We start from the raw sequence: 27537 nt of genomic DNA on the forward strand, positions 1-27537 counted from the left end.
TTTTAAAACTAGTTAATGAAAAACCATCTATGGCAAACTGTATTCTGAAAGCCTGCACTCTGTGGATCCAAGAGATTCTGATGTTTAATGCAGTGTACACAGTTGTAACAAATAAGGGGCCCAGTCAATAACTTCATGCACACAGGGGCTTCACATTTCCCTCTTACAAAGGGGCAGCGAACTGCCTTCACACTGAAAAGCCCTTGCATGAATCTAGAGACTTCTTTTTCTGAAAGAACCATCACACCTTCCATCCCACAAAGCAAACTGCTTTTGAAAGCAAGGGAAGTTTCAGATCAGTGTGCAATGTTGTGTGTGGTTCAAAGGGAGGGGAACCCCTCATTGGACTATCACGTCCTTGGAAACACTTTTAGATACCAGCCCTGGTCTTTAAATGTTATTGTGTCCTTAGACAACTTGAGGGCACACGATTCTCATTTGGGAAGCCAAAATTATTTCTCTGGAGACTTCCATCTGATAGCACTTTCAGCTGAATGCATAACAGGAATGAGTCACGGACATAATGCATTAGCCATGAATCGTAACGGAAGCTTATATACATAAACACAAACTCCCAAACCTACATTATATACAGTAATACTTACAATATATACACACACAGTTTATATACAAAGGCTACCCATAAATACTGAAAAATAGGTTTTAACTTCAACAGGTTATTGTTCTATAAATAACATGTTACATTTTATGAATGAAATAACATGGAAGACAGTAATTTAAAAATTAGGTGACAAACAGTGGTTTAATTTAATACTGAAACTGTGACCTGCGATGAAAGCTCTAAAGAGACAGGTTTACAACAGACACTAGAAATCAATATAGCCTAGTGGTACACAGCAAGGTCAGGCAGGAGACCTCTTTAGTTACTGAATGACACTAAACTGCATGATTCACAGTGTACTGTCGAGGTATCTCTGATCCAGCAATGACTCCTTTGAAATGCAACAGTTAGTACAGTCATGTAATTTCTGTTACTTTTGCCACTCTTCCAGCTGTTGCGATGAACCAATGAACTTAGCTTCTTGGTTACAAACGCTCTTCAGTGTGTTCAGAAAAAAATGGTCATTTGTTCCCTGTACCATTCTGATATCTTGACGGTACTTGGGAACATGAGAGGCTCATCTTACCAGCTTTCAGAAGTATGCAAAATATGAAAGCCAAGTACCACTAGACTAGTCTAATTTGCAGGGAAAGGGAGATGTCATTTTCATTACACCATGCACAGATGTATAATGGATTACACCGAAGCCAGTGGTGGTTCTGAGATATAAACCAAGCCATTGCTTTGAAAATGATTGATTTTTGAAAACTCAAAGATGGTCTCTGTTTGGGTGTTTTAAGTACAGACCAAAGCAAAGTTTCACATATGGGTGTGGCTGTTGGTTACCTGGTTTCTCTGAGAACAAAAGAGATTATCGGGACTGTTATTCAAGTACAGTTCGTATTGCCCTGCCCAGGACAATGGCTTGAGTTCAAAATGTCAAGCCATTCGTAACTTGTAAAGGAAAGAAAAGTAGACACTTTTCAGTAAGGCAGGTTTCTCTTGATACTGACCTCCATGGAATCAAGATTGCAGCCTTAGGGGATGGCAGTTGCCATGCAGAAATACAAAACAAAAAGGTTTGCATTGCCAGATTGTAAAAACCTGGGACAGAGTGGCAGTAATCTGCCAACTATTTAAAAATGGACCTAAACTTTTTTTCAAAGAAAAAGGAAAAAAAAGCCAGTGTTCTTTAGCTAATTGCATGCCACGAATTGATTCTTATAACTCAACTACTGCTTGAAATCAGCTAAATTAGATTTCTAAACTATTATGCCAAATGAACATAGCGGAAAGCCATCTAATGAGGACTTCGCTGTTAAAACTCTGCCTGTCTTTATTCTTTCAGACTGTCCTTTCCGGCAGCATCTGTGTCTGTTAAGTGGTGCTGAATGTGCTCTTATGAAAGTACAACATCTCTTCAGCCGGAGATGGAAATAATGCAGGGAACATGCATAGTAACTAAACAGTGTATGATCCTTACCTATGCAGGTGTAGTACCAACACACAGATTTATCACCATGGAGTGTTAATAAGAGCACAGCTATTCTCCCCACTCAGCAAAAGTGCTGCCCAGCAATATACTTGCAGGGAAAGATGGGGAACGGAAAGTCTGTACAGATGTGAATTTAGGGGGGCACGACTGGTTTGGTTGCAGTGCGTACCATGTTTAGAGGGGCTGGACGGGATATGGTAAGTAAATGGAAGAATTTCCAATTCCTGTAATATCGCCAGTATGCCAAATGCACACAGAGGAAGGGCTCTTTAATGCTCTATGGTGATCTCTTTGCAAACAGGGAAGGATCAAGCACTCAGTGACCACGGAATTACCACCTCCTTTTCAAAGCAAACTACTTAAGGCTCAAACAGCACATGCCTATATCAGAAAAATATGAGATGACAGTGTAGTCCCATCAAGGTCTTAATAATAATAATAGTAATTTTAAAAGACTGCTGTACAAAATCCGTTGCATTAGGAATCCCAGTTGCCTTATGAAGAGAGCTTTTGCCTTATACACCAAATCCTGGCGTACTATATGCAATTAGGAATATCACATTGTCAGAGAGGAACAAAAACATAAAATAATTTAAAATCCAACAATGGATGAAAACTGGTTATTGAAAAACATCGTACAGTGTGTGAATACTGTTATACTGCTAGTAAACGATAGTAGGACCTCATTCTTACTTGTTTCAAAAAACAAAACAAAAACAAAAGCTAAAATGTGTAAAATTGTCGCTGGATCATGTGAACTCCACATTAATGGCAAATGACCCAACATGATTTGGTTGGTACCTGCAACTGAATAATAATAATAATAGCCCATTTGTTTAATATAATTGCACTATTGAGTACCTCAAGAAGAAAAATGCTTAGGATTGTACTTTCAGTAATTTGCCAAATACTGCTCCTATGCATCCCTCATTAATTTCAAGGGTCTTGTTTGGTTGTAGCACTAATTGGATTGGTTGCTACGTTTGCTACATATAAATTGTTTTAATACATCATCCATTCTAATGGTAGTAAATCTTTTTTAAAACATGACAATTTGAGTAAATAGCTACTTGAAAGAGTGTGGTGGTTTATGTTGGTTGGATTAGAAATATTGCCATGGGGTTGTCTTAACATATTTGTTTGGTTTTAGGTTAGAATAACTAAGTTATGTGTAGAAATCATTAAACAGTTTTGAGTCTTTCAAATTAATCAACCTTTCATGTAATAGGTTTCAAAAATAATTTCATATGGCCAAAAATATACTTTTAAGGATATGCCTCTATAGGCAGGCAAAACATGTTGAATTTAGAACTCTGCTTAAACAGTTTTACGGATTTTCTTTTTACCCTTATTTGGATCATCAACTTACAAAACATTTTCTTAAAGTCAAAATAGTGCTTTTGAGGTCCATAAAATTTTTGGTACAAAAATAATAGTGTTTTTCTCATTCACTTTCAATGGTTAGCTTACCCTCCTGATGTAAACTAACTTATTTCTCACATCAATTGTTTCCATTAGGCACATTCAAGTAAAACAATAAAATATCCAAGTAACAATGACAAAAGCCAAACATGGCTTGATAAAATTTTACAGAGAGAGCTGTCCATTCTCTGGAATGGAATAAATAGTCACTTCCCTCAGCCAAAGATTCAGGTGGTTTGATGTTAGTATCGATTCCCATAGTGCAGAATAGTATCTTTTTTTAAAAAAAGTTCACCTATTCTCCATTCAGAAGAACCAGCATCAAAGAATCTGCATTTCGAAAGGAAGCAGAATTGCAAACGTGGGTAAGAAGTTCTGTTTTTCCCCAGTAGATGGTTTTGTAAGCACTGGAGTCCAAAGCAGATAGCTAATGGCCATTAGAAGCAGCATTGCTGGTCCAATCCAGAATGATCAAGGTCATACTTCCAGTCATCACAAATATGCCACTGATCAGGAAAAGAAGAGCCTACAAAGACATTATATAAAAAATATTGAAGGATTTTGATAGAAACAAATAGAACTTGATAAAGAAAAGGGCCAATTATGCACACATAAGGGAACTTGTATACACAGCTGGGGCTCACGTTCTTCTCTCCAGTGCTGCATTTCCCAAAACCAAGACGACAAAACTTTAAACACATCTTGCCTTCTCTGCTGTGGGAGATGTAGCTGTGAAAACTTATCAAGGAACTCGGGCTTATTGTACAGTTCCTTTACACACTGATGGTTATTCCCTTTGAATCCCATTTAAAATGTCTGCTGCTAGTTAAGAACTCAAGAACTCCCTTAGTCGTCTTATATTAGCTGTACATTTCCAGCAACCTAATTCTCCACAAATAAATAAGTGTTTCAATGTTGTTCTTTCATGACTAGCATGCTTGATAGTCACTCTGCTCATGCAGCCAAATAGCTCTTGGCGTTTTTCGACTCTACTGATCGAGCTGGACAAGCATGATAATAATGGGCACTTCTCTTTACTCACCCCAATCTTCTGAACAGATTTCATTGGTTCTTTCTTCACTAGCTTAATGTAGAAAGCAGATGGTAGTATAAAGATCAGCATGGCAGCAGCGGAGGCACCTGTGTTAATAAAAACGGTCAACATTTCTATTACAGTATTCTGATTATTATTATTATTATTATTATTATTATTATTATTATTATTATTTTAAAAAGCTTTAGAAAATGACAGCAAGAAAAACCGAGAACAACAGAACCCTTACCAATGAATCCAAATATATCTCGAATTGTGGGAACAAAGATCACGAGAATGTTGGTGAATACCAAAAGAGCCATTGTAATTGCAGTATGGCGCCACCAACTAAATTCTTTCCCTGAACACAACAACTGTGTGATGGAGCTGCGGATCTGTAAAATAAATGAAAGTTTATTAAAATCATTAAAAAAAAAAAAAAAACACCTTAAAGGCACATTCCAAGTTCATTTTTCAAACTTTTGGAAATGTTTATAACATTGTAACAATGAGTGAGAGGGATAGCCTGTGGGAAAAACCCATTTTGAATTTTTGCTAGCCCTTATAGATAGCCAACAGGACGCGGGTGGCGCCGTGGGTTAAACCACAGAGCCTGGGACTTGCTGATCAGAAGGTCGGCCGTTCAAATCCCCGCGACAGGGTGAGCTCCCGTTGCTCGGTCCCTGCTCCTGCCAACCTAGCAGTTCGAAAGCACGCTCTGGTTCTCCAGAAGCGGCTTAGTCATGCTGGCCACATGACCTGGAAGCTGTATGCCGGCTCCCTCGGCCAATAAAGCGAGATGAGCGCCGCAACCCCAGAGTCGGTCATGACTGGACCTAATGGTCATGGGTCCCTTTACCTTTACCTATAGATAGCCAAAGGTTTCAGGTTGGATCCTAAGGTAAGTTTAAATTAAGAAAATTTGCAGAAGGAAAGTTCACAATTCCCTCCTCCTCTTTCCATCTCAACTTGTTCAAGAGGGCCTTCTAATTTTTCGGAGAGGATTTGGCAGAAGATTGGTTGGGGGGATGGGGGGGGTCACACAGATGGTTGCATAGGGAAAGATAGAGCAGGAAGCTTTTCTTCTGTGAACTTCCCAGTGTTAACTTTCCTTGTGATTTAAGCCTTTACTTTTAGGCTGCTTCTCTTTCAAAGTCTAAAATGCTTCAATTTAACAGCCGTGGGAACAGATCTCTTTGCCTTTCACACTCAGCAAAAACTGATGCAGAAAGGTGAAATAGCAGAAAATGGATGATTTATTTATTTAAAAAATCACAACTGGAAATTAGCAGACAAGTTCTAAATCAGCTTGATTTCCAAATTACTGTTGAAGCTGGGGGGGGGGGGACTTAAGTCACTTACTGGGAAAATCACAACTGGCACAGTAAGTGTCACTGCCATCAGGACTGCCAGACGTACAATAAGGAGAAGAACATCAGCTCCCAGGACTTCAGCGTAAGTATGAAGCAACTCTGGCTCAACATTTCCTGCAAAGAAAATTGTGTTTTAATAGAATGTTAATTACTGTAGATCTCAAAAATATATATATAACAGGAAAAACCCTGTGTTCTGTTTAAATACATATCAAACTGATTCTCAAATGGAGTTTTCCAATTATGCTTCTAAACCCTACTTGTTCTACTGATTTACATGTATTGGTTCTCATATAAAACCAGAGAGCTATGTTTTGCCATCACTCACATTTCTAAGACCATTCACTCCCCTTGCAACATGATCCTAAGCATCTCTACTTAGAAGCAAGCCCTCCTGAATCTAATGAGACTTGCTTCTTATTAGCAGTGCATTTCAAACTGCGCGTCTGCACTCCTTTGAATAAATTACTCAGAAATGATATTCAAATAAGTTAACTGGACTTTAGAGAACAAGTTCCTCATGGCTCTCATCTGAAATTACATTCATAGCCGTAAGATGCAAAGAGCACGCATGCACTTACAACGCTTTTAAAGTCCCACTGGTTTCAGTCGGAAAAGCAGCACATTCCTAGACCTCTCCCACCAAAATTAACGTTAAGGGTGGTTTATTTTGGTTGGTTTGTGTCTGGTCAAAATGTGCACAGAACGTTTAGGTACAAAAAAAAGGAACAGAAACAGAAGAGAAGTTGCTCACCATAAAATGTCAGGTAGCCGAAGACAGCAGCCAGAAGATACATGAGGAACATGGCAAAAAATGAAACATTGGAGACTTTCATCATTCTTCTGCGGCTTCGCCTGTTTCAAAGGAACAAAATGTATTATCGATTCTGAAATTATGTGCTTCCATTCCTGTTTCTATAAAATATCTGACGTGTAACATGCGCAAGTCTTACTTACCCTTTCAGTTCTTCATAAATAGGAAGAACAGCCGGATGGCAGACAAAGGAAAATGTTAAGATTGGTACAGCGTAGACAGTCTGAAAAGCACAAAAATAAAAATGCACTTATGAATATTTCTGTAATATTAACTTGTAAGCATATTTCTTAATTAGCTATGGCTGCAGTGCTAGTAAGCACACTCCGGGTATTTTGGGTTAAAATTCCCACCTCTGACAGTTGTCTATACCAGCTAGATCTTATGGAAGTTATAGTCCACAGTAGAGGGATGCATCAGACTGGGGAAGGATTCATGAGGGAGCTAGCTTCATTTTTTTAAAAAGGGGGATTTACACCTAAATCAACATGCGCAAGATTGCACAAAAAGACTGTAATCCTAACCTCCAGTCCAGACTGCTAGAGGGCACTACGATTGGGTGGGCATCCCTACCAATTGGCCTCCGCCTGCCTTCACAATAGCCGGGGTAAAGCCCCAAACAAATTGTTCTTGGATTGGAGCAGGACCAGTCATGCATCTTACAAGCCTATGCGCAGTTTCCTGAAAGTAAACTCCATTGAGTGTGTGTGTGTGTGGGGGGAGGCTTTCAACAGCTTCAGAACCCACAATGGATCTTTATAGGCCAGATAGCCGTTTTGCACGACACAAATTCAAAACACAGGCATTTGCTAAATAGGGATCGGATCAGATTGTTAAAAGCCAGCAGTGTACTTAAGTTATTGGCAGCCTTGTGCCCAAGACAAAAATGTTCTCCAGCTTACAGTCATATCCTGTTTAACATAAGGACATTTCAAGAAGCACTGAACCTTACTCCAAGTACACAGTGCTCTTGTAAGAAAAAAAGGATTTTTCAGCAGTCAATGAGGCTTTAAAATAGTCACAATTAAATTTCTAATTAGTATAGCCAATTATTTTCTCCCACCACCTCTTATATTAATATTTACCTGTGAATTGAAGATGAAATATTTTGGTGTGCATTGGTCATCACTGGTTATATTAACTTCTGATACATGAAAAGGTGCAGTGGTTGACAGATGTTCTAGGGTGGTATTCAGAGTTGCGTTAATCAAGTCACTTTCCAGTCCACATGGAATTTGATATTTCTTGCAAATGACCTAACAGAGAATGACAAAGAGTACTGCCTGTTACTTTCATGGGATACATTTGTTCTAGAAAACAATGACTGGACATAATTAGAAGTCACTAGCAATCTCACTTGAATTAAATATCCTAAACACTTAAATGTATGCATAGAAAATGTTGCACTTACGACAATAAGGAAGAAGACCATGCACAACAAGGAAAATCCACTGGTGTAACCCAGATAGCCTGTAACACAAAAATGCTTTAAGTTAGTCCTTGTAACACATTTGGGAGATGGCACATTCAGTAGCATGGTCTGCACAACTCAAAAGTGAGTTTCCAAGAGAATAGATTTACAGGAATTGATATTGTTAATATATTGATTCAATATCACTGAACAACTAGAAAGTGCACACCTTTGTTTTAGCCATTATCTGGGATTTCCTATCCATTCTATTATCCCAAATCAACACATCCAATAAGAACACTATTAGATTTAATGTGGTGGTGTCATCCTGCTCTTTCATACTTTCTTAGCCTCAACTTTAATAAAACTTACACCCAGGTAAATGGATATAAAATTGATGCTCAAGTATATTGCCTTCATATTAGCATATATCTGTATTTCATCAACTAGGAGGGCATCGGAAACTGCTGTGACACTTAGCTCTCCATGCACAATAAAACCGAGCAGAATGTAGAAGTGGCTTCCATATTACAGGTGCCATGTTAATCACAAAGAGGACTGCCATTATTTCCCAATTTGTTCACCCTAGTTTCATCTATATCACTTGTGCCTACTTACCTAAATTTTTCAACAATGACAAAGGAAGAATGAGCCACAAGGATACCAATATAACCAAATAATCACCGTTGAGGTACCATTCTCTGTAAGAAAAGAAAGAAATCTTTGTTGAAAAACTGCATGGTCATCACATGTATAATTTAAAAATATTATATTGTTATCACAGTGCAATAGAGAAACACAGAACAGCAGTACTGGTCCAGAGTACCTAATGCAAGTGAGTTCCCATTAATGGCTACATTTCTGTAAGGTCCTGTCTTTTGGGAGTACTTTTCTATAGCTGTCAATAGGAAAGACCCTTTTGTGCACAAGTGATTGTGCTTTGCTGGGTCACAGCAACTACATTGGATTAAGTAGCACAGATATTAGTGAGACTGAGCTCCAGTTAACACCTTCAGAAGGACTGGCAGCCTAAACCAAAATATGCTTGCTCCGAAGCAAGTCTGAGTCCAATGGGAGTTTACTTCCTAAGTGGTATGGCACAGGACTCTGGGGGGGGGGGGGCAGATATAGAAGGCCTTACACACTCTTTAGTGGGATGAAGTTGTACTTGCATGCAAATGGATATTCAAACATGCCAAGGAAGAGCACTGCTATGCCCAGTGGAGAGCCCGCTTTATGTGGGCAGAGAAACCACATGGGAAAGGGTTATTCCCAAAGAAATTAAGAATTATTATCTTTATAGCTATTCAAAAATGCAATGAGCATAGTTCAGAGAAAGCTACATGAATCTAAGCACCATTGAGTTTGATGTGGCTTAGCAGTCTGCTTACAATCTAAGGGATACAATGAGGTTTAGGTATTGCAAACTTTCTATAGGTTGCAAGCATTGTCTCCACTAAAATATGGGGGAATCTCATACTTTAATCATGGTATTAGAATTCCTGTAGAAACACAACTCATGTCCCTGAATACTTGTGCCCAAATATTTACTTCTGATTCAAGAGTAACATCACTGCAGTGATTAAGATGGGATGATACAATAATATTTTGTATGAAGGCAGTGTTAAAAAACTACATACACATGCTGGCTTCTAAGAACATGGTGGAAATACAGCTTGATTACATTTTCAGAACAAAGAAGTAATTGGATTGGCCATTCAGTGAACACTGATCCTGTTTACATGTCCTGCTATTTTGTCAAACAACAAGGCTTTTTTCTAACCCCTTTCCTATAGGCCGTATCATATGTCAAACAGACCACTCAATAAGTAGGCCAGTATAACTGGAGCTCAACCATGATCTCTTCTTACATGTTTCAACGGAAGACATCAGATAAAATTTCTACAATGCCTATTTCTGTTCCCACTAACAGTTTCTCTGTTGAGCAGTTCGAAGACTTACCCTGTGCTCTCTTTGACGTTCAAAAATGCCTTGATGACCAATGGTAACTCATATTTCACAATGTAGAGGTAGCTGGACATAGCTGCAGGTGAATGATATTGTACATCAATGCAAATAGAGAGCATGGCACATAAGAGCCACAGAAACATGTTTCTTGGTGTCACTTTTAGGTTGCTAATGGAAACATGTTGTGTGACAAGCTCATCTCATCAGAACAAAGAAGAAAACTGTTATAAAGTGTAAAAAGGGACATTTATCTGAAAAACCTCACCTCCAATGTTCTGCATTGTAATAGAACCAGATGCTGCCAGTTTCCCAGCCATGCCAAAGGCCTTCATTCCCAGTTGTTCATATAGCAGAGACCCTACACAGCAACAAGAAACAGAGCAGTTGCTAGAGTGTAATTTACAGTTACATGTTTTTAATTTATAAAGTGTAGGGAGGTGAATTTCCTAGTCACAAGTAGATGGTAACATACCTCCTTCATTGGCAGTCTTCAAGAGGAGATGAACGGAGTATAAAGAAAATATTGACACGAAGAACAGAAGAATTCTTTAAAAAAACACACACATAAACAAACAACTTTTACTTTGGCTGAAATAAGCATCTAAATTGCAACAAGAAAAGGTAACAAAATCAGGCTCAGTTCTGCCAAAGTGATGCACTTCCCCAGTGATTTCAGTCGGGAAATCACTTGACTTTTTAATTGAGACCAGTTTCATTTACAAGTGATAAAATGATAACTGGTTTTAAAGGTGGTCATATAATTCCTGAAGAAAATATTGAAATAATTCTAAAAATGAATGTAATAAGAACAGTGGTGCTTTTTATTGTGGAGGTTATAAGAAACCACCACAACAAGGATTACATATGATCCTGCTGACATGCCTCTAAAGGTAGACTACCTGCCTCTAAGCTAGTCCAGACTCACGCTGGGTTAACCAAAAGCCCTTTCTATGCAAACATTTCTCCACATCTGAGATATTGAAAGGGGAAGCAAAATGTTACTTCCCTTTCTTTTCTGTTCATTTTAGTACTTACAAAAATAAATGGAGATCATGACTCTTAAGTTTAGACAATCAAAAATGGTTATAGTTTTGGGTTTTTTAATCAGAATATTAAACACTGGCATCTCCTACGGTGGAGCTTTAATGATAAAATGCCAGCATCTCAATCCAATACTCATGTTGATTTACGGGAATGCCCAATCTGATCATAGATACAAGCAATGCACATAGTTCAGTTATTTGAATTGAACTTCCTTTCATAAAATGGATGCAATCCAGCACATGTTAAATCCCAGTGATCTAAGGAGTAACACTCCGCTGAACTCAATAGACAAACTGATTACAGATTGCCCCCAATTAGACTTGGCTTCATGGCTATGTTAACGTGAATGCCCATTGTTGCAGAGTCATTTACATAAGACAAATAAATTCTACCAATAAGAATCTCATCATTATAATCAACAAAAATGCAGCTATCTAGATAAAAATCAAGGTAAACTACATAGGAGATGTTTGAAAATTCAAGTGGAAGCTAATATGCTTGCTTCTGGGATTGTATACTTGAATACCATAAAACATATACACAAAATCTATTCAAAAATATAGATCTGTTCTTCATCCAACATGAAATCTACAAAGCAACTGTTCTGTAGCAAAAAGGCATATTAGTGGGAACTTGTTCTTCCTTTTAAGATGCCACTGATAATTAAATTACATGTTCCAAAACAAAACTGAGCTATTTGAGACTTTAAACTAATAGCCCAATCAAAGGCAGATTTACTTAGAAGTTCCCCTGTGTTTAAGTGGAGTTGCTCACATGTAGATGTGCATAAAACTAGCAGCACAAGACTTAACATGCTTATTCGGAAGCAAGTCCATGAAACCTACTCTGCACTTAGGACTCTGCCTTAAAGTACATTTCAGAGAAATTAAGTTTTTCATGAAAAATAAATAAAACTTAAAACTTTGTCTGATAAAACAACACACTGGATTCAGTATGCATACATACCGAAAGGACAACTTTGTGTTGGTTACAATGCCATCAGCATAATGCATGCCAGTGGTACACACTGCAGGGCAAAGTGTAATGCAAAGCCCATTTGAGTTCAATACGGGGAGATAGATAAAATGAATCAACTGCCATAGACCAAAATGTGCTTCCACTAAAGCTTGTTTTGGTGGCAACAGCAACATTACCAGCATACTGCCTTTTGGGTCATCTCTAAATGACTGTCAGTGAGTCATTTTGAAGGACCAGAGAAGACAGAAACTTAAGTTGAAAGACGCTGAATATGCTTACAGTTCTGCTTAGAAGTAAATATGTTGAGCCATATAAAAAGGAGTTTAAAGATAACATTGCATCCACTTATAAAACATACAACATAAGGCACATTTACTGATTTCACGTTACAAAGTTCCCTGCCACTGGCTTCAACGTAAGTATGCCCTATAGTCCAATCCTATCAAGTCCAATGGGACTTTACACACATATAGGTATGCATAGGAAGGTGGCCTTAAAGTGTTTTTGAACCTCTCTCACTGTTGGGAGTGCCTGTGTGAGACAGAAATGCAACTTTAAATGTACTTGCATAGGATTCTTAAATTAATTTCTAATGATGGATGAATCCATCACAAAAATCGGCAAGATGTTTCACCTAGAAGTATTCTGTCTGAAGTGTATATTTAGCCCTGTATCTATCATTTTTTACACATAGTTGTACACACTGGGACATAACTTTATAAATATTTTAAACCATTCCTCCTGGGATGGAGCAATTTCTTTGGTTCCTATTAAGGCTTCATAGTGTAAAAATCAGAAAATTAGATCTCCATATTTTTGCACCACTAAGACAGGCATAGGCAAACTCTGGCCTTCCAGATGTTTGAGACTACAATTCCCATTATCCCTGACCACTGGTCCTGTTAGCTAGGGATCATGGGAATTGTAGTCCCAAACATCTGGAGGACCGGAGTTTGCCTATGCCTGCTCTAAGAGTTCCACTGTGATAGATGCTACTATGACCATCTCTCACTGGCTTTGCTTTTCCAAGGATACATGTTTTCAATATACACTGCCCTCTACAGGAAACATATACTGTAATATGCATGTATTAAATACAGGCAAGCAATCTCCTTGTTTTCCATGGCAGTGAGCACGTAGCTACAAACCTATTTGCCTAGAAATTTATTCTCCAATTTCTTAATCCCCAAGGACTATGAATATATACAATTTTTAACCTGAAAGGTGTATTAAGTGTGTATCCCAAGGCTGAGGCAAACAGTAATTTAAGGGGGGAAATTGACAAGAGAGTGTAGAGATGAAATTGACAAGCTGTTTGTGCTGCCAGGAACAGAAATGTCTTGTGATATTATATATGCAAGTCTAGCTGCAGGACATTATGGGCCAGGAATCAGGATGGGTAAGTGAGGTTTCACATGAGCTGGAGAAGCATGCAGTGACATTTAAACTGGAGAAAGCATGCATTTACGAATGGCAGTAATGGGTATTAACCAAAACTGGAATACTTAAAAGCACTGGAAAACACTTAGTACTTAATACACTGGAAAATGCACATGTAATGTAATTTCTTCCTTAGAATGAATAAAAATATTTATTTCCCCTTACAACTATTTTTGAAAGATGCTAAGACAGGATAGGACAGGTGAAATCCAGCAAAAAAAACCCTGTTTTAAGTCCATTTATTTTAACAGGAGAGATTTAAACATGTGCTTAACTTTCCGGCTGAAATCATCAACTGAGGCTCTCAAGGATGCTTAATTTTAGCCTGATCTCCAGCATGGTTCACTGAGAAACAAGCTCCACAGAGCTTGTTTCCAAATGGGTAGATGCTTAGGATTCTATCCCTGGTCTCAGTGGGATTAAACTGGTTTATGTTCAGATAGTCTGGGAGTTCTAATGTGTGTTCATTCACTTGGCAACTGCGCTCAAGTTTCCTTTCCACGGTTACATTTTAGGCATGATCACATTTTAAAATGGCAAACGGAAAACATTAGCATGCACAAATACCAACAATATAATGCTGCAATTCTGCTGCATTCAAATACTTACACAAAGAGAGCAATTCCAGTGTTTGCCATGGCATAAGAAAGCCCAAGGATGCCACTGCCCACAATAGCATTGCTCAGATTAAATACTGACATTCCAAAGGAAGTAGTACCTGGACGCTGTGAATAAGAAAAAAGTGGTGGTGGAGGTGGTTAATAATTTGTTCAGAAACAATTATTTGCAAATGGTTTTAATTTGCGGGGGGGGGGGGGGAGGTCTAGTCTTCACTTAGGTACTCAATGCTAAAAATATAAGTGATGCATGCTTACATATTCAGTTTCATATTTCTTCTTCCCAGGATTGGATTCAAGTAAAAAGTTTTGGTTTTCTGGATCCATGTCTACATAATGGCTGTGAGAAGGGGGGGGGGGGGGGAAGAAGGAAAACAAAGCAACTTAAGTATTATCACTTTTTTAAAAAAGCAACATAAAACAACATTGGGGTTGTTGTTTTTTTTATTGTGTAATCCACCGATTTCAAATGGGCTTATTTTAAAATAAGATTTGGTCTGGGAAAGGTTCGGTTTTTGCTGCTGTACGTACAAACTGAGATACTGGCCATTCTTACGACATTTTTTTTAAAGGTAAATTTGGGGATGAAGGTTGAAATTCACTTCCGACAAAATCAATCAGAGATTTGTCATTGATTTGAAGAGGAACTGGACTGTGTATGACTAATTATTTATTATTATTATTATTATTATTATTATTATTATTATTATTATTATTATTAAAGCAATGCACAGAAACATCTCTGACCTCTTCATCGCAGCTGGTTTGGTTGGGTAGGGGTAGTTGAAGTCATTGCTGTTGGAACTGTAGCTGCTGCTGTCTTCATCAGGAGTAGTGTTGAGCTTGCCCATTTCAGCTTTGGTCATGATGGGATCCAGGATGCCTTTTTTGGGGGTACCGGATTAAAAGCAGGCAAATTAACTATTTGAGATAGTGGCAGCAAGCCTGGGCTCCTCTTGATCTTTTGTCCTTGGCTGCTGGACTTGCCTTGTCTGTGAAGGTAAGGGGGGGGGGGAGGGAAACGTCAATACTGCAGTAGTCCTCCCGAATTGGGTCACGTGAGCAGCCGCTGCCGCCGCTTCTGCTCACCGCGGCTGATTCATAGGCAGCCAGGCGAGTGGAAAAGTACCAGCAGAGATGGGAGGGAGGAGGGAGATGGCAAGGGAAGGAAAAGTACAAGAGTAGAACAAAGATAATCTCCAGCTTCGACACGGCAGCCCCCGCCACTGGGGGAGATCTGCGTGGGAAAGGCAAGGGGGTGCGCAACACAACACAACACAACACATATCTGCCCAACAACCCATTTCGACCTATACATCACTTGTTCTCCACTCTCCCCCCCGCAAGACATTTAAAGCTAGTCATTTTAATTATAAGGGTTGACTTTCTTAAAGGATAGACTAAACCAGGAGAAACCCGAAGTTGCCAAGGCTAGTTTAAGGTTCACGAAAATCGACTTGTGTCCAACCAGAAATGACACACTGACACACACAAACCTCTGTACAGGTTTGGGCAGCCAGCCAACTCCACCCCATCTGAACGGAAAATGATGCAACCCCGTCGGGCGATTGTCACATTCCCTTTCAGTACATTAACCACCCTGCCTTGCTCGTTATCCTTTCAATGGTCATTCCCTGCTATTTCTTTCTTCCACCCTTCCTCTTAATAACAATAACAATAATAATAATAATAAAGAGGGGTTCCTGCATTTCTAAAATGGAAAAAATGCAAATCAGTCACAAGACTGCACCAGCAGCGCCTGTTTTCTACTGGGTCTTCCCCATCCCAAGCTCTCCCAAGATGCAGCAACGCTGGCTGGGCTATTTCTTTTCTTTTTTTAAAAAAACACCCAATCTTACGTAAAGGAACGATTTGGGGTTTTTTTGTTGTTGCCATGCCTTCGCCACCACAGCAGAAAACCCCATGACCACAGATTCCCCCCCCCTCCAACCCCCTGAAACAGCCCAAGAAGATTATTTTTACCTCGATCAGTGAAGCTGGGGGGCAAAACCTTGGATGTTCCGGAGCTCCTTTCCACCCCACAAAAATTAAAATTCAAAAAAAAATTCTGAGATCTCCGCGATTTAATTCGCTTCTTCAACGGAAGCAAAAAAAACGACGACAAAAACCCTCAGATATTAACAATTAAAAGGCCCAGTAAGAAATATATATATATGTATATATATATACAAATTAAAATATCAGCAATAGGTTTGGTTTTAAATTGTTTCGTAAAAAAAAAAGCCGGTATAAAATAATAATTTATGGTTCTTTTATTAAATAAAGCAAGAAGAATCACGACGAAAATTCTGGAGGCGGAGAGTGAGGTATGCGGCTTGGACGCTTGGCGAGGTGGTTGGTTTTTGTGTTTTTCTCTATTGTGAGCCGCCGAGCAGCAGTCGCAGCATCAGCTCTCGCGGAACGTCGCGCTCAGGTCTGGGGAATGTCTGGCGATGCCTTCGCTTTTGAGGGCGGAATGCAGCGACGTCAGAGAAGGGGGAGCGGCGGAAGGACAGGGCGCGGCTTCCCCCTCGACAACGTGCAGCCGCTTCTTTGTATACCAACACGGAGCTCCGTCGCTCCGCCCCGGGAGCTCTTCCGACTCCGCCTTACGAGGCCGCTCCGGGGACGCTGTTTAACCCTCGGGACGAGCCAACTCTTTCCCGCACAAGAAGCGGATCACGAGGCTGTTACTTAGCAGCCGGGCGAAACTTGACGCAGGCGATTCTTCGAAATGATGGAGGCTTCGAATTACAATGGGGGCAGGGCTTTGCTTTTGGATCCTGTCCCCCCCTCCCTGGGTGCCTTCCGCCTCAGTTTCCCCATCTGCAAAACCAGAACAACACAGTGTCGTTTGCAGTGCCGGATTTATGTATAAGCTGAACAAGCTATTCAAGTTCTTGAAACGTTTCGTTCCAAATTTGCTAGACAGAGACAGACAGAGGATGATGACAGGTGGGTGACCTGCTCCCCCCAACATAAATCAAACCAAATTGTAAATTATACTAAATTGTACAGAACACCCTCTGGACACGGTAATGTTTTCTGGAATGCCACCACAGCTCACTAGTCTAATTTTTGGTCCATCAGCTGCTGATTTCATAGATAAATGTAATATCACGGAATTATCATATGCAGTGCTTTTTCCCTGGGGTTACGCAGGGGTGCGCATACTCCTAAACATTTTGTGAAATTATATTTGGCCTCATTGAGGGGCAGTATTTCAATATGAGTAGGAAAATGAGAGTACCCCTAAACATTTTTAACTTTTTAAAAGAAAAAAAGCACTGATCATATGTATACTACCACAGCATCTCATAAGTCCTGAGATGTTACCAAAACTGATTGATAAAACCTATGGTTTTAAAATGTTTAGATGATATGGGGTATGGGTGAAAATGGTGCCAAAAGGAAGACTTCCACCGTGGAAACACTGCATTTGAAGATTTTGTGTGACTTGAAAAAACCAAAACAAAACATCTCTAACCTTATTTACTTTATAGCTCATGTTTTCTTGTACCACCAATACTGCTAAAACTTTTGTCTAATAAGAACAAAAATTATGCTTATGGTATACGGTACTGTATTAGATTTTGGGGGTATGAATTCAGGACTTAGGAGTCATTCTGTATTATTAACCACCTAAGTCACAATTTCCAGTTAAGTCTAGGATACTGTTAATGTCACATGATAATGATATAACATATCCAGGAGGAAAATTATATGAATTGCCCTGACTTGTGTGCATGCCTTTAAGGAGTATTACTCATTCCTTATGTAACTGTGGTGCTGGGCATTTATAGATATACTTTATGGAAACTCTGCCAGAATAAAACAGTTACAGATGGGTAGCCGTGTTGGTCTGCCATAGTCAAAACAAAAAAAAATCCTTCCAGTAGCACCTTAAAGACCAACTAAGTTAGTTCTTGGTATGAGCTTTCGTGTGCATGCACACTTCTTCAGATACCAGGTATCTGAAGAAGTGTGCATGCACACGAAAGCTCATACCAAGAACTAACTTAGTTGGTCTTTAAGGTGCTACTGGAAAGAATTAAACAGAATAACCAAGTAACAGAATCTACCCAAGCCTGACATACATTTTTAATTCATAGATGTATTTTACAATTCTTTCACCCTGGGAAAAGCAAGATTTTCTTTCAACTCCTTGCATTGGGTTAGGAAGAAATAAACACAAACATATAAAAGAAATGTCTATAAATAAATAAGTTTCATTCCATGAGTGTGTTTCTATTCTCTAGTGTGTGTGGTTTTTTTAGCTCCCCATCCCCAGCCTTTTAAATACAAAAATAAATATTGTATGTTTAAATTTTTCCTCTGAGCCAACCCATCCATTAATGAAAGATTCAGGAAAGGGATAGAGGGTTTTGAGAACAGAGGCAAACAACCGTGCTTCAGTAACCTTTGTGCTTCCCACAAACTTAATCTAGGCAGCATAGTAGTAAGATCACATGTGATTCTATTATATTGGAATATGTGTTTTCCCCCCCACACAAAGTTTGCTGTAGTTCATTTATTTGTTTTGCTCATGTATTGTTTGGAAGCTTTGACATCCACCAGTGCTTTCTGTAAGTGACATGTTTTTCTTTTGAAGGAGGGCTGAAAATTACATTTGGGAAACTCTTTGAGAGCAAGTTAGTAAGTGTCAGCTCTCTTCCTGACTTGACTATTTTGATTCCTAGGACTACGGTTTTCCCAGTAGTGATGTATGGAAGTGAGAGCTGGACCATAAAGAAGGATGATCGCCGAAGAATTGATGCTTTTGAATTATGGTGCTGGAGGAGACTCTTGAGAGTCCCATGGACTGCAAGAAGATCAAACCTATCCATTCTGAAGGAAATCAGCCCTGAGTGCTCATTGGAAGGAAAGATCCTGAAGCTGAGTCTCCAATACTTTGGCCATCTCATGAGAAGAGAAGACTCCCTGGAAAAGACCCTGATGTTGGGAAAGATTGAGGCTTGGGGGAGCCCGAAAGTTAGCAGAAGTACACACACACACACACGACACCACATTGATCGGAGGGGAACCCAGAGAGGAAAAAGGCATGGCTGGCTGCCTGGACCCCCCAACATTTTCTTGCAGGTGCCCCTAGTTTCTGCCCAGTTGTAAACAGCATGAAAGCTAGTCCTATTCTTGAATACAAATAGCTATCCTGGAGCAATATTCTTTGGATTTGTAACTGAACCAGGGACAAGTCAAGACATTTTGCAGCTTGACATATGCCCCTTACCCATTCCACATACAAAAGCTGGCTGGACAAGCTTTTGAATCTTATTTTAATCGCTTGTGACAGGATAGCATCCACCACACCTGAGACTGCAGGCCAGATTAGGGGACCTAGGAGTGGTCATGTAGCAACAGAGGGAAATAGCTGGGAAGCTCAGGAGAAACAGTCAGAGAATGCTGCCGCCGCCTCCAACTTCTGCCAGCTGGGGTGGTTGTCTCACTGTTTCTAATGGCAGGACCAGTCCTGACTTGACTCCCAAATATTAGAGCTCATAATAGCATGATTGAAAGAGATGAGTAACAGCATGGTTAATTTAACTGGGTTTACTCCCAGGTAGGTGGGATAGCCGTATTTGGTGATCCTGTGTTCACTCACATGGGAATAAATCCCACTTGAGTCCCACAGAAAAAAACACAAACAACTGTCATTATAAGCATTTCAGTATTAAAGCAGTATTAAATTGATGTAGTTCCAGGAGCTGTAGTCACTTTACAACAAAAACTGCCTAGGATCATGTTGAGCATGAAGGCACTATCTTATCGGGATATGAAACACTAAGTGCCACCCTATGCATGCCTATTCAGAAGTCAGTCCCATTGAGTTCACATTAGGGGTATAAGATTGCAGCCTAAGTTTTTCATTGACTTCTCAAACTGGTTTTTGCCAAGACAAATCTCAGCAGTAAAAATGATGATGAACAGATACAAAAATGAAGATCTGACATACATGTAGTTCCACACAACCTAAATGCTTGGATAATATGAAAATGGAACTTTCAGTTCAGAACATAGAATCCACAACCCACCGGAGAACAACCAATGAAATGTATGCTGTGTGGCCATTCACTTTTCACACTCTCAAACCAAGCTTGGACTGGAGAAGTAGAAAGATCTGTAATGTCTGAAAAGGAAGTCTTAAAATAAATTTCAACACAGTGGAGGGGTGTGCAAGTTCCCCTTTCAAATGCTTTGAACAATCTTCAAATTGGGGAAGGAGAAATTCTACTTGGCAACTACAAAGAAGACACATTTATTTACAGAACACAAGATGTTTCTTCTGGGGAAGGCAGACATGAGTTCTGCAGGATCTACTTTGTTTTGCTTTCACTAGAATCCCAAAGCCCTCTAAGTAGAGTCAGGTGCAAAATAGTGGCTGGGATGGTGGAGGCAGGCAACACCCCCTTAGAATAAGGACCCAGGGTATATCTGAGCACTTGCTCAGCCCAGTTTTTATTCCCAGAACTGAATTCATAGTCCTATCACAAAAAACCACACTCCCAGTTCCTTCCTCCCATTACCTAGCAGCCAAATTTGGAGTGTGTTTGTATGTGCCTTTTTGTTGTTGCATTTGCAAATTAATTGGGAGTCAGAAACCTTGTTGAACACTTGTTGAATATGCACCTTCTGCCCACCCCTGCTTATATAAGGGGTAGCCCAACCAAGGCTGAAAATATTCCAGTCCCCCTTGAACTATGAATAAATTTCATTTCTCACTGATATAATGATAGTTGTAATGGGACAATGTTTCCGTAATGTGTGGATGTTACACGTAGTGTTTGAACTGTTTAATTGATAAAATGTGCTCTGTACAGAACAAATGAAAACTTGAGTGAGAGCGGGGATGCACATTTCAAATCACTCTGAGGTTCACTTAATGAGGCTGAAATTACGGTAGTTAGAAGTTCTTAGTTCTATAATCCAAATTTCCATGAAAGCAGTCTCAAAAAGGAACCAGTGCTTTGTTTATATGCAAAACGCCATCAAGTGCACTGAGCCCACAGCAATAATTGGCAATTTATGTCAAAATGGATACGTTTTGGGCCATCCTAAATAGTACTTTGAAGAGTGCCCTCATTGAGACACCCTAGCATTAGCTGCAGTCCACTGCCTTCCTTTGCTGTAGGATGCTCAGTCTAAAGCATGCTGCCCCATTCAAAAAGTTATCAATGGGTTATTGGCATGGAAACAATAAGCTTGGTGCTATCTTGCACCACAACCAAAGTGTTAGAAAGGATGCAATGTTAGGTCAACATGTAGAAGGCGGCACACTCCTGGAATTCTAGGTCTGTGTTTTGTTGTAGCCCAAATTTTAGTCTGGTGCGCGTGCGCATGCACACACACACACAGAGTTCATTATTCATTAAGCAATTGTCAGGGGGCCAGGGGCCTTGATAGTGAATTGAGCAAAAGAAAAGTGTTGGGTCAAATGTGATGCTAAAATTCCTCAAAGAGGACACACTTGGAGGAGTGGATGCATGATTTATTTGTATCTTGATTACTGGCATGGGGCAGGGTGCTTCACAATGTGTTGCACCAAAATGAAGTATTTGGATAGACATGATGCTGATGGGGCTTCTTGAAGAGGACACTCTCCTGGAGGTGTGGATGGATTATTTTTAGCAGCCCAAAATTCAGTTTGGGATGCACAGTTCCTTATCTGTAAGCGTTCTTCGGAGTCACTGCACATAAAAGTGCTGCACAAAACCGGTGATTTTGATTGGAGAGAATGATTGTGCATCTTGGAAGATATCATTCCCACAGTCATTGTAATACCTGAAACAAAGTAGCCCAAAGCCTTATTTTGAGATGCAGGGGCTTATAAACTTCAGTTCCAGCTAATTCAGCTGCATCAAACTTTCATAGAAATAAGGACTTGGGAAGCAGCTAATAACCAGGTTTAGTCTTGTGGCAACTTGCACATCTTTTATATTGAGTTTACTTACATTCCTGCAGAGAGTTTCTGCCAACATTTTAACTAAATGGAATTCAATCATGTACATAGAAACGTAATGTGTACAAAAAGGGCACATTGCTAGAAGTTAGTTCGTCACCTTTACCCTACTTAAAAGCACAAATAACCATGCTGTGCCACAAACATAAAGGTTTACGGCGCCCTCTCTTTTTGTTTTCCCCACTCTGTAGATATGAGATGCCTCTTTCTTTTTGTTCTCTTAGCTACTAGTATCTATTACATGTAAACTCTTTTCCTGCCAGGAAGTTCAATATAGATAGGGCTTTGCTACATTTTATCCTCACACCAACTCTGTGAGATAGGTTAGTCTGAGAGAGCGATTGGTCCAACACTCCCCAGTGATATTCAAGGCTGAGTAGAATTCAAAGATGGGTTTCAGTAGACCTAGTCTGACATCCTACTATACTATGCTACACTACCAGCTAACCATCAGGTCCATCTGAATCTCTCTTGCCCTTATATTTCTCCCCTCATGGTGCACTCTATTCCACAGTTCACCCTGCATATAGATATCTCAGATGTTTCAGTGTACAAGTCATTATTTACTTCTTGCCACCACCCCAATAGAACCCCATTGACTCTTCACACCTTGAATTACTTCTGAGAGAGCATATTCCAGGAACTCTGGAGACTCAGGCTGCAGGCATATATATGGGAGTAATTGAAAATGGGACTGACCACTGTATAGGCATGGATAGGATCGCACTGTGAGCCACCTTGAAAAACTGGGGTGGGGGGGTGACCATGCATCTGTGGTGGGATTTCATTGGTAAGATATCTCTCACCCCACCTGTAGGAGTTTTTCAACAGAACAGAACTATCAACAGAACACTGAAAGGGGAAAACCACTCGAAAATAATGAGAATAACGTCTGTATATTTTGCCACATATCCCAGGTGCTATCAATGCTCGAAACCCATTTGGGGTTTCTATTTTCAAATGAAAGCCAGGATTTTATGGATTAGTCTCACAGGCAGGAGCATGGGATTTATGTTGTGGGGAGAGCAGGGCACCCACCTGTCCTCATCCTCTGCCTGGCTCTGTCCAGCAGGACATGTCTCAACAACAGTTGTTTTAAATTACTTTGTTTTGACCCCCAGTGCTCAAAAAAACTTATCGAAATCTTTCTACAATTTTTACTTTCAGTTCAGCATCTTCATTTATTTCACTTGATTGGGGGTGGGGTAGGCATCCGCCCCCAAGGGTGCCAACTTGAATAAAATATTGGAGCGGGGGGGGCAGGTAATGCCCCACCTCGCATAATCGATCGCATGACACACGGCACACAAGCGCCCCGTTTTTGCTCCTGAAGGGCTCTTTTTGCGCGGTCCAGAGGAGACCCCGTTCTGTGCCTTTCAAGGAGGGGGTTTTGTTTCCCGCCGTTTCTGTGCTAAGTGCGGGACGGAAGCTACGGCGCCAAGCAGCCCCGCTTGGGTGGGTGAGAGGAGGGGACACAGCACGAGAGAGATGCCGGTCTTTCCCCACAGCTTGGCGCGCGCGTGTGTGTGTGTGGGGGTGCCTTTGCAACAGCCCCTACCGCGCGCTCGGGCGCGCGCGCCTCGCTCTTTTTGGCGCCTTCATTGGTTTCAAGCCGCCCCCCTCCCTCGCCTGGAGGGGGGCGCTTCCAAAACATGTCGCGCGCTTCCAAAACAGAAAGCCCTCAGCAGCTCCCCACGTTATTCGGCGTGGTTTACTCGGAAGTAAGCCCTACCAAGTACAAGGGCGCTCACTGGAAAGGCGCCAACCCCACCCCTCTGAGGCAGCGCTGTGTTATGGCTCCAGGAGCCGCTCCGGAAACATCTCTCCCCCCCCGTCACCGCTTGACGGGAATGTTCTAGAGATAGAGAAGTGATAGCGGCGTGTCCTCAGCTGCGCGCGCATCCCCGAAAAGACTGAAAATTTTCCACTGCTGCTGCTGCTTCTACCCTGATAGCGGAGCGCGTGGCCGCCGCCCCTCCCGGTCACATGACGAGGCGTTTAGTCACCTCTCTTCGCCCAGGGCGGGGCAGGCAGGGCAGGTTGGTTCAAAGCATCTGCGCCGAAGCCGGAGCAAACACAACCCGTGACACAATGCAGTGGATGTTACAATGGCGAGAAGAAGCAAGCTCCGGCTTGTGTATGCGCTGGGTTGGCTTTGCCCACAATAAAGCTGCATTGCTCTGCACACATCCTGTGTGTAGGAAAGGGATTGAGGCCGATCAAGATACGGAAGGCGCATGATGTGTGATGGAAATGGGATATGTTTGAAATGCATAACAATGCGGTTGTATGCGAGGCGCGTTTCATCACTGAGAATTGAGTTGCTGACCCACTATTGATTCCCTCTTCTCTCGTCCTGGCTATATTGAGGGGGGGGAGAGGGTAAGGGGGCAATTGCTCCCCACTCCATGAACCATAACCCCCAGATTTTATAGTGCCAAAAATCACAGAATCCTAGAGTTGGAAGGGACCCCAAGGGTCATCTAGTCCAACCCCCTGCAATTGCAGGAATCTCAGCTAAAGCATTCATGACAGATGGCCATCCAACCTCTGCTTAAGAACCTCCAAGGAAGGAGAGTCTACAGTCTCTCAGTGACAACCTTTCCATTGCCCAACGACTCTTACCGTTTCTCCATATGTTTAGTGGAAACTCCTTTCTTGTAATTTTAAGCCATTGGTTTCAAGTCCTACCCTCCACAGCAAGAGAAAATAAGTGTGTTTCTTCTTCCATGTGGCAGTGAATCCTTGAGATATTTGAAGATGGCAATCATATCTCCTCTCAGTCTTCTCTTTTCCAGGCTAAACATACCCAGCTCCCTCAACCGTTCCTCATAAGGCTTGGTTTCTAGACCTTTGATCATCTTGGTTGTCCTCGTCTGCACATGCAGATTTGCACTCCAAATCCCCCCCCCCTCAAAAAAATATTCCTAGCAGTCACAATCCGCCACACTCTGCTTCTCCTGTCCCTATATTTACCATCTGTTACTATGTTCAGGATAATGTCTACTTTGACGTGTCTTTACATATGGAGGCTTCCAGTGTGATTAACAATCCTAATTATCAAGGGCTGTAAGTAACAGCAATGGCAGGGGCAGGCAGTAAGCCATCACATTATGGGTGGAGCTAAATGTTCCATTAACACAATTATGCATACACACAGGTAACATGTGAGGAGGGCTTAGGTTGTATAGAGTTCATCATCTCCTTCAGTCTGGGCTCCGGAGCTTGGGAAGCTTTTATTTCGAACTGCAACGATTACATTTCTTAAATTAGTAAATAAGCCGAAGACCTAAATAACTAGTGTTATATTAATCGCATGGCTCACAGCCACATCAGGGGATTTGAACAATTAAATCTTAGAGGTGTGCACAAATTCCATTGAGACTGATGAGAGCTCTTTACTGACATTAATTGCAGTGCAGGGCAGAGGATATTCCATCAGGATGGTGACTGGGGAGCAAAAGCTGAAACTTATCTTTGTGCTGTGGTCAAGATGGAAATAGTTTTATATGGCTGACCATCAAGAAAATGCCATACACTCAGTAACACACATTGCCCCTCCTGTACCTAGGATTAAATGTTTAAAATCCCCTTGCATGGCTGTGAGCCATGAAATTAGCCTAACATGTGCTTAAGTCTCCAGACAAGCTTGTTATTAACCAGTGTCTTTTTTAAAAATGAAGAAATCTCAGATCTTTTTCACAACTGATGGATGAGGGTAGAGGCTGTGTATATTGTCTCATATTTAGGATTTGCATGAGTACAAGGGAATAAAACAGTAAAGTCAGCTAAACAAATATGAATAAACACAAGGCATATCCATATTTCATAACTTTGGCTGCACAAATCAGAATACACGAATTAGCATCTTAGGCTGCAGACCTGAACCCATTTACCTGGGAATGAGGTCCACTGAAATTTAATGGGTGTTAATATTAATTTTGGAACTTGTTGTTCACTGTGGTCCAAAATCTTGCTTTTTCCAGGCACTCGCATTTTAAGCAAATTACTCTTATTTCATGTAAGTCTGGTCAGACTGACCTGTTTGCTTAGATATGCATGAGTGCTGTGATAGAACTAGTAATAAGAATAATTAAGTATAAACGGTGCCTTTTTGGAGAAAGGTCCTATTCTCTGGAAGGATGCATCTGGGATATAAACATGATTGTTTTATAGGAGAAAGACTGTGATAGCGCCTATGTCAAGATAACCTTTGTGCTTTTGAAGGTAATTGCATGCCACAGACATCTGGTTGGCCACTGTGAGAACAGGATGTTGAACTAGCCAGACTATAGGACTGATCCAGCAGGGCTTTTCTCATTTCACATTAAGTTCTTTACTTAAATTCATTTCACTTTCAAATGTTCAGTTCTGCCTTGAGAAAATAATTCGCTATGCTCCTTTCTCCATTAACAAATGCCTGTGGCCTGCTGTTTTCAACATGCCCTTATTTTGCTTCCCAGAAACTTGCAAGCAGATGCACCAATTCAAGTATATTGGTAAGTTTCAATTCAATTGAACTGTAAATGGAACTGAGTGAGCCTAGTAGTGCCATTTGGGTAGTGTGGGAGCTAAGTATTTGCCTGTGAATTGGATGAAACAGAGAACCTTTCACGGGCCTTGGGTGGTAGTCAACTAAATTCTACTCTGAGTGGACATACTGTATTTCATGGGGATGCGGGTGGCGCTGTGGTCTAAACCACTGAGCCTCTTGGGCTTGCCAATCAGACGGTTGGCGGTTTAAATCCCTGTGACGGGGTGAGCCCCTGTTGCTCTGTCCCAGTTCCTGCCAAACTAGCAGTTCAAAAGCATGCCAGTGAAAGTAGATAAACAGGTATCGCTGTGACGGGAAGGTAAACGGTATTTCCATGCACTCTGGTTTCCATCAGAAGCAGTTCAGTCACACTGGCCACATGATCCGGAAAGCTATCTGTGGGCAAATGCTGGCTCCCTTGGCCTGAAAGCGAGATGAGTGCCACAATCTCATAGTTGCCTTTGACTGGACTTAACCGTCCAGGGTCCTTTGTTGTTGTTGTTTAGTCGCTTAGTCGTATCTGACTCTTCATGACCCCATGGACCAGAGCACGCCAGGCACTCCTGTCTTCCACTGCCTCCCACAGTTTGGTCAAACTCACATTGGTAGCTTCAAGAACACTGTCCAACCATCTTGTCCTCTGTCGTCCCCTTCTACTTGTGTCTTCAATCTTTCCCAACATCAGGGTCTTTTCCAGGGAGTCTTCTCTTCTCATGATGTGGCCAAAGTATTCAGGATCTTTCCTTCCAATGAGCACTTGGGGCTGATTTCCTTAAGAATGGATAGGTTTGATCTTCTTGCAGTCCATGGGACTCTCAAGAGTCTCCTCCAGCACCATAATTCAAAAGCATCAATTATTCAGCGATCAGCC

General features: G+C 40.9%; 1 protein-coding gene and 1 long non-coding RNA gene across 3 annotated transcripts; one reads left to right on the top strand and one right to left on the bottom strand.

The window, feature by feature from the left end:
- Positions 1–1728: 1728 nt before the first annotated feature.
- On the bottom strand, positions 1729–16572 carry SLC38A2 (solute carrier family 38 member 2). 2 transcript variants are annotated; one of them, XM_028746254.2, is made up of 16 exons: positions 16141–16572; positions 14905–15149; positions 14416–14497; positions 14150–14265; positions 10551–10624; positions 10344–10436; positions 10073–10154; positions 8729–8811; positions 8111–8169; positions 7785–7955; positions 6843–6922; positions 6640–6740; positions 5875–5999; positions 4763–4907; positions 4522–4619; positions 1729–4005 (listed from the first exon to the last, which is right to left on the bottom strand). In XM_028746254.2, the coding sequence occupies exons 2-16, from the start codon at positions 15021–15023 to the stop codon at positions 3907–3909; spliced, it is 1527 nt and encodes a 508-aa protein (XP_028602087.2). In that variant the 5' UTR covers positions 15024–15149; positions 16141–16572; the 3' UTR covers positions 1729–3906. The 2 variants fall into 2 exon arrangements, with proteins under 2 accessions (XP_028602087.2, XP_077790800.1); XM_077934674.1 differs by lacking the exons at positions 14150–14265; positions 16141–16572.
- A 107-nt stretch (positions 16573–16679) lies between these two features.
- LOC144328961 (uncharacterized) lies at positions 16680–19866 on the top strand. The gene is made up of 2 exons (XR_013394340.1): positions 16680–17112; positions 18858–19866. It is a non-coding gene; the product is annotated as an uncharacterized LOC144328961 (long non-coding RNA).
- The last annotated feature ends 7671 nt before the right edge of the window (positions 19867–27537 follow it).

The sequence above is a fragment of the Podarcis muralis genome, chromosome 10 (assembly GCF_964188315.1).
Source record: "Podarcis muralis chromosome 10, rPodMur119.hap1.1, whole genome shotgun sequence".
In the NCBI taxonomy this organism is placed as follows: Eukaryota; Metazoa; Chordata; class Lepidosauria; order Squamata; family Lacertidae; genus Podarcis; species Podarcis muralis.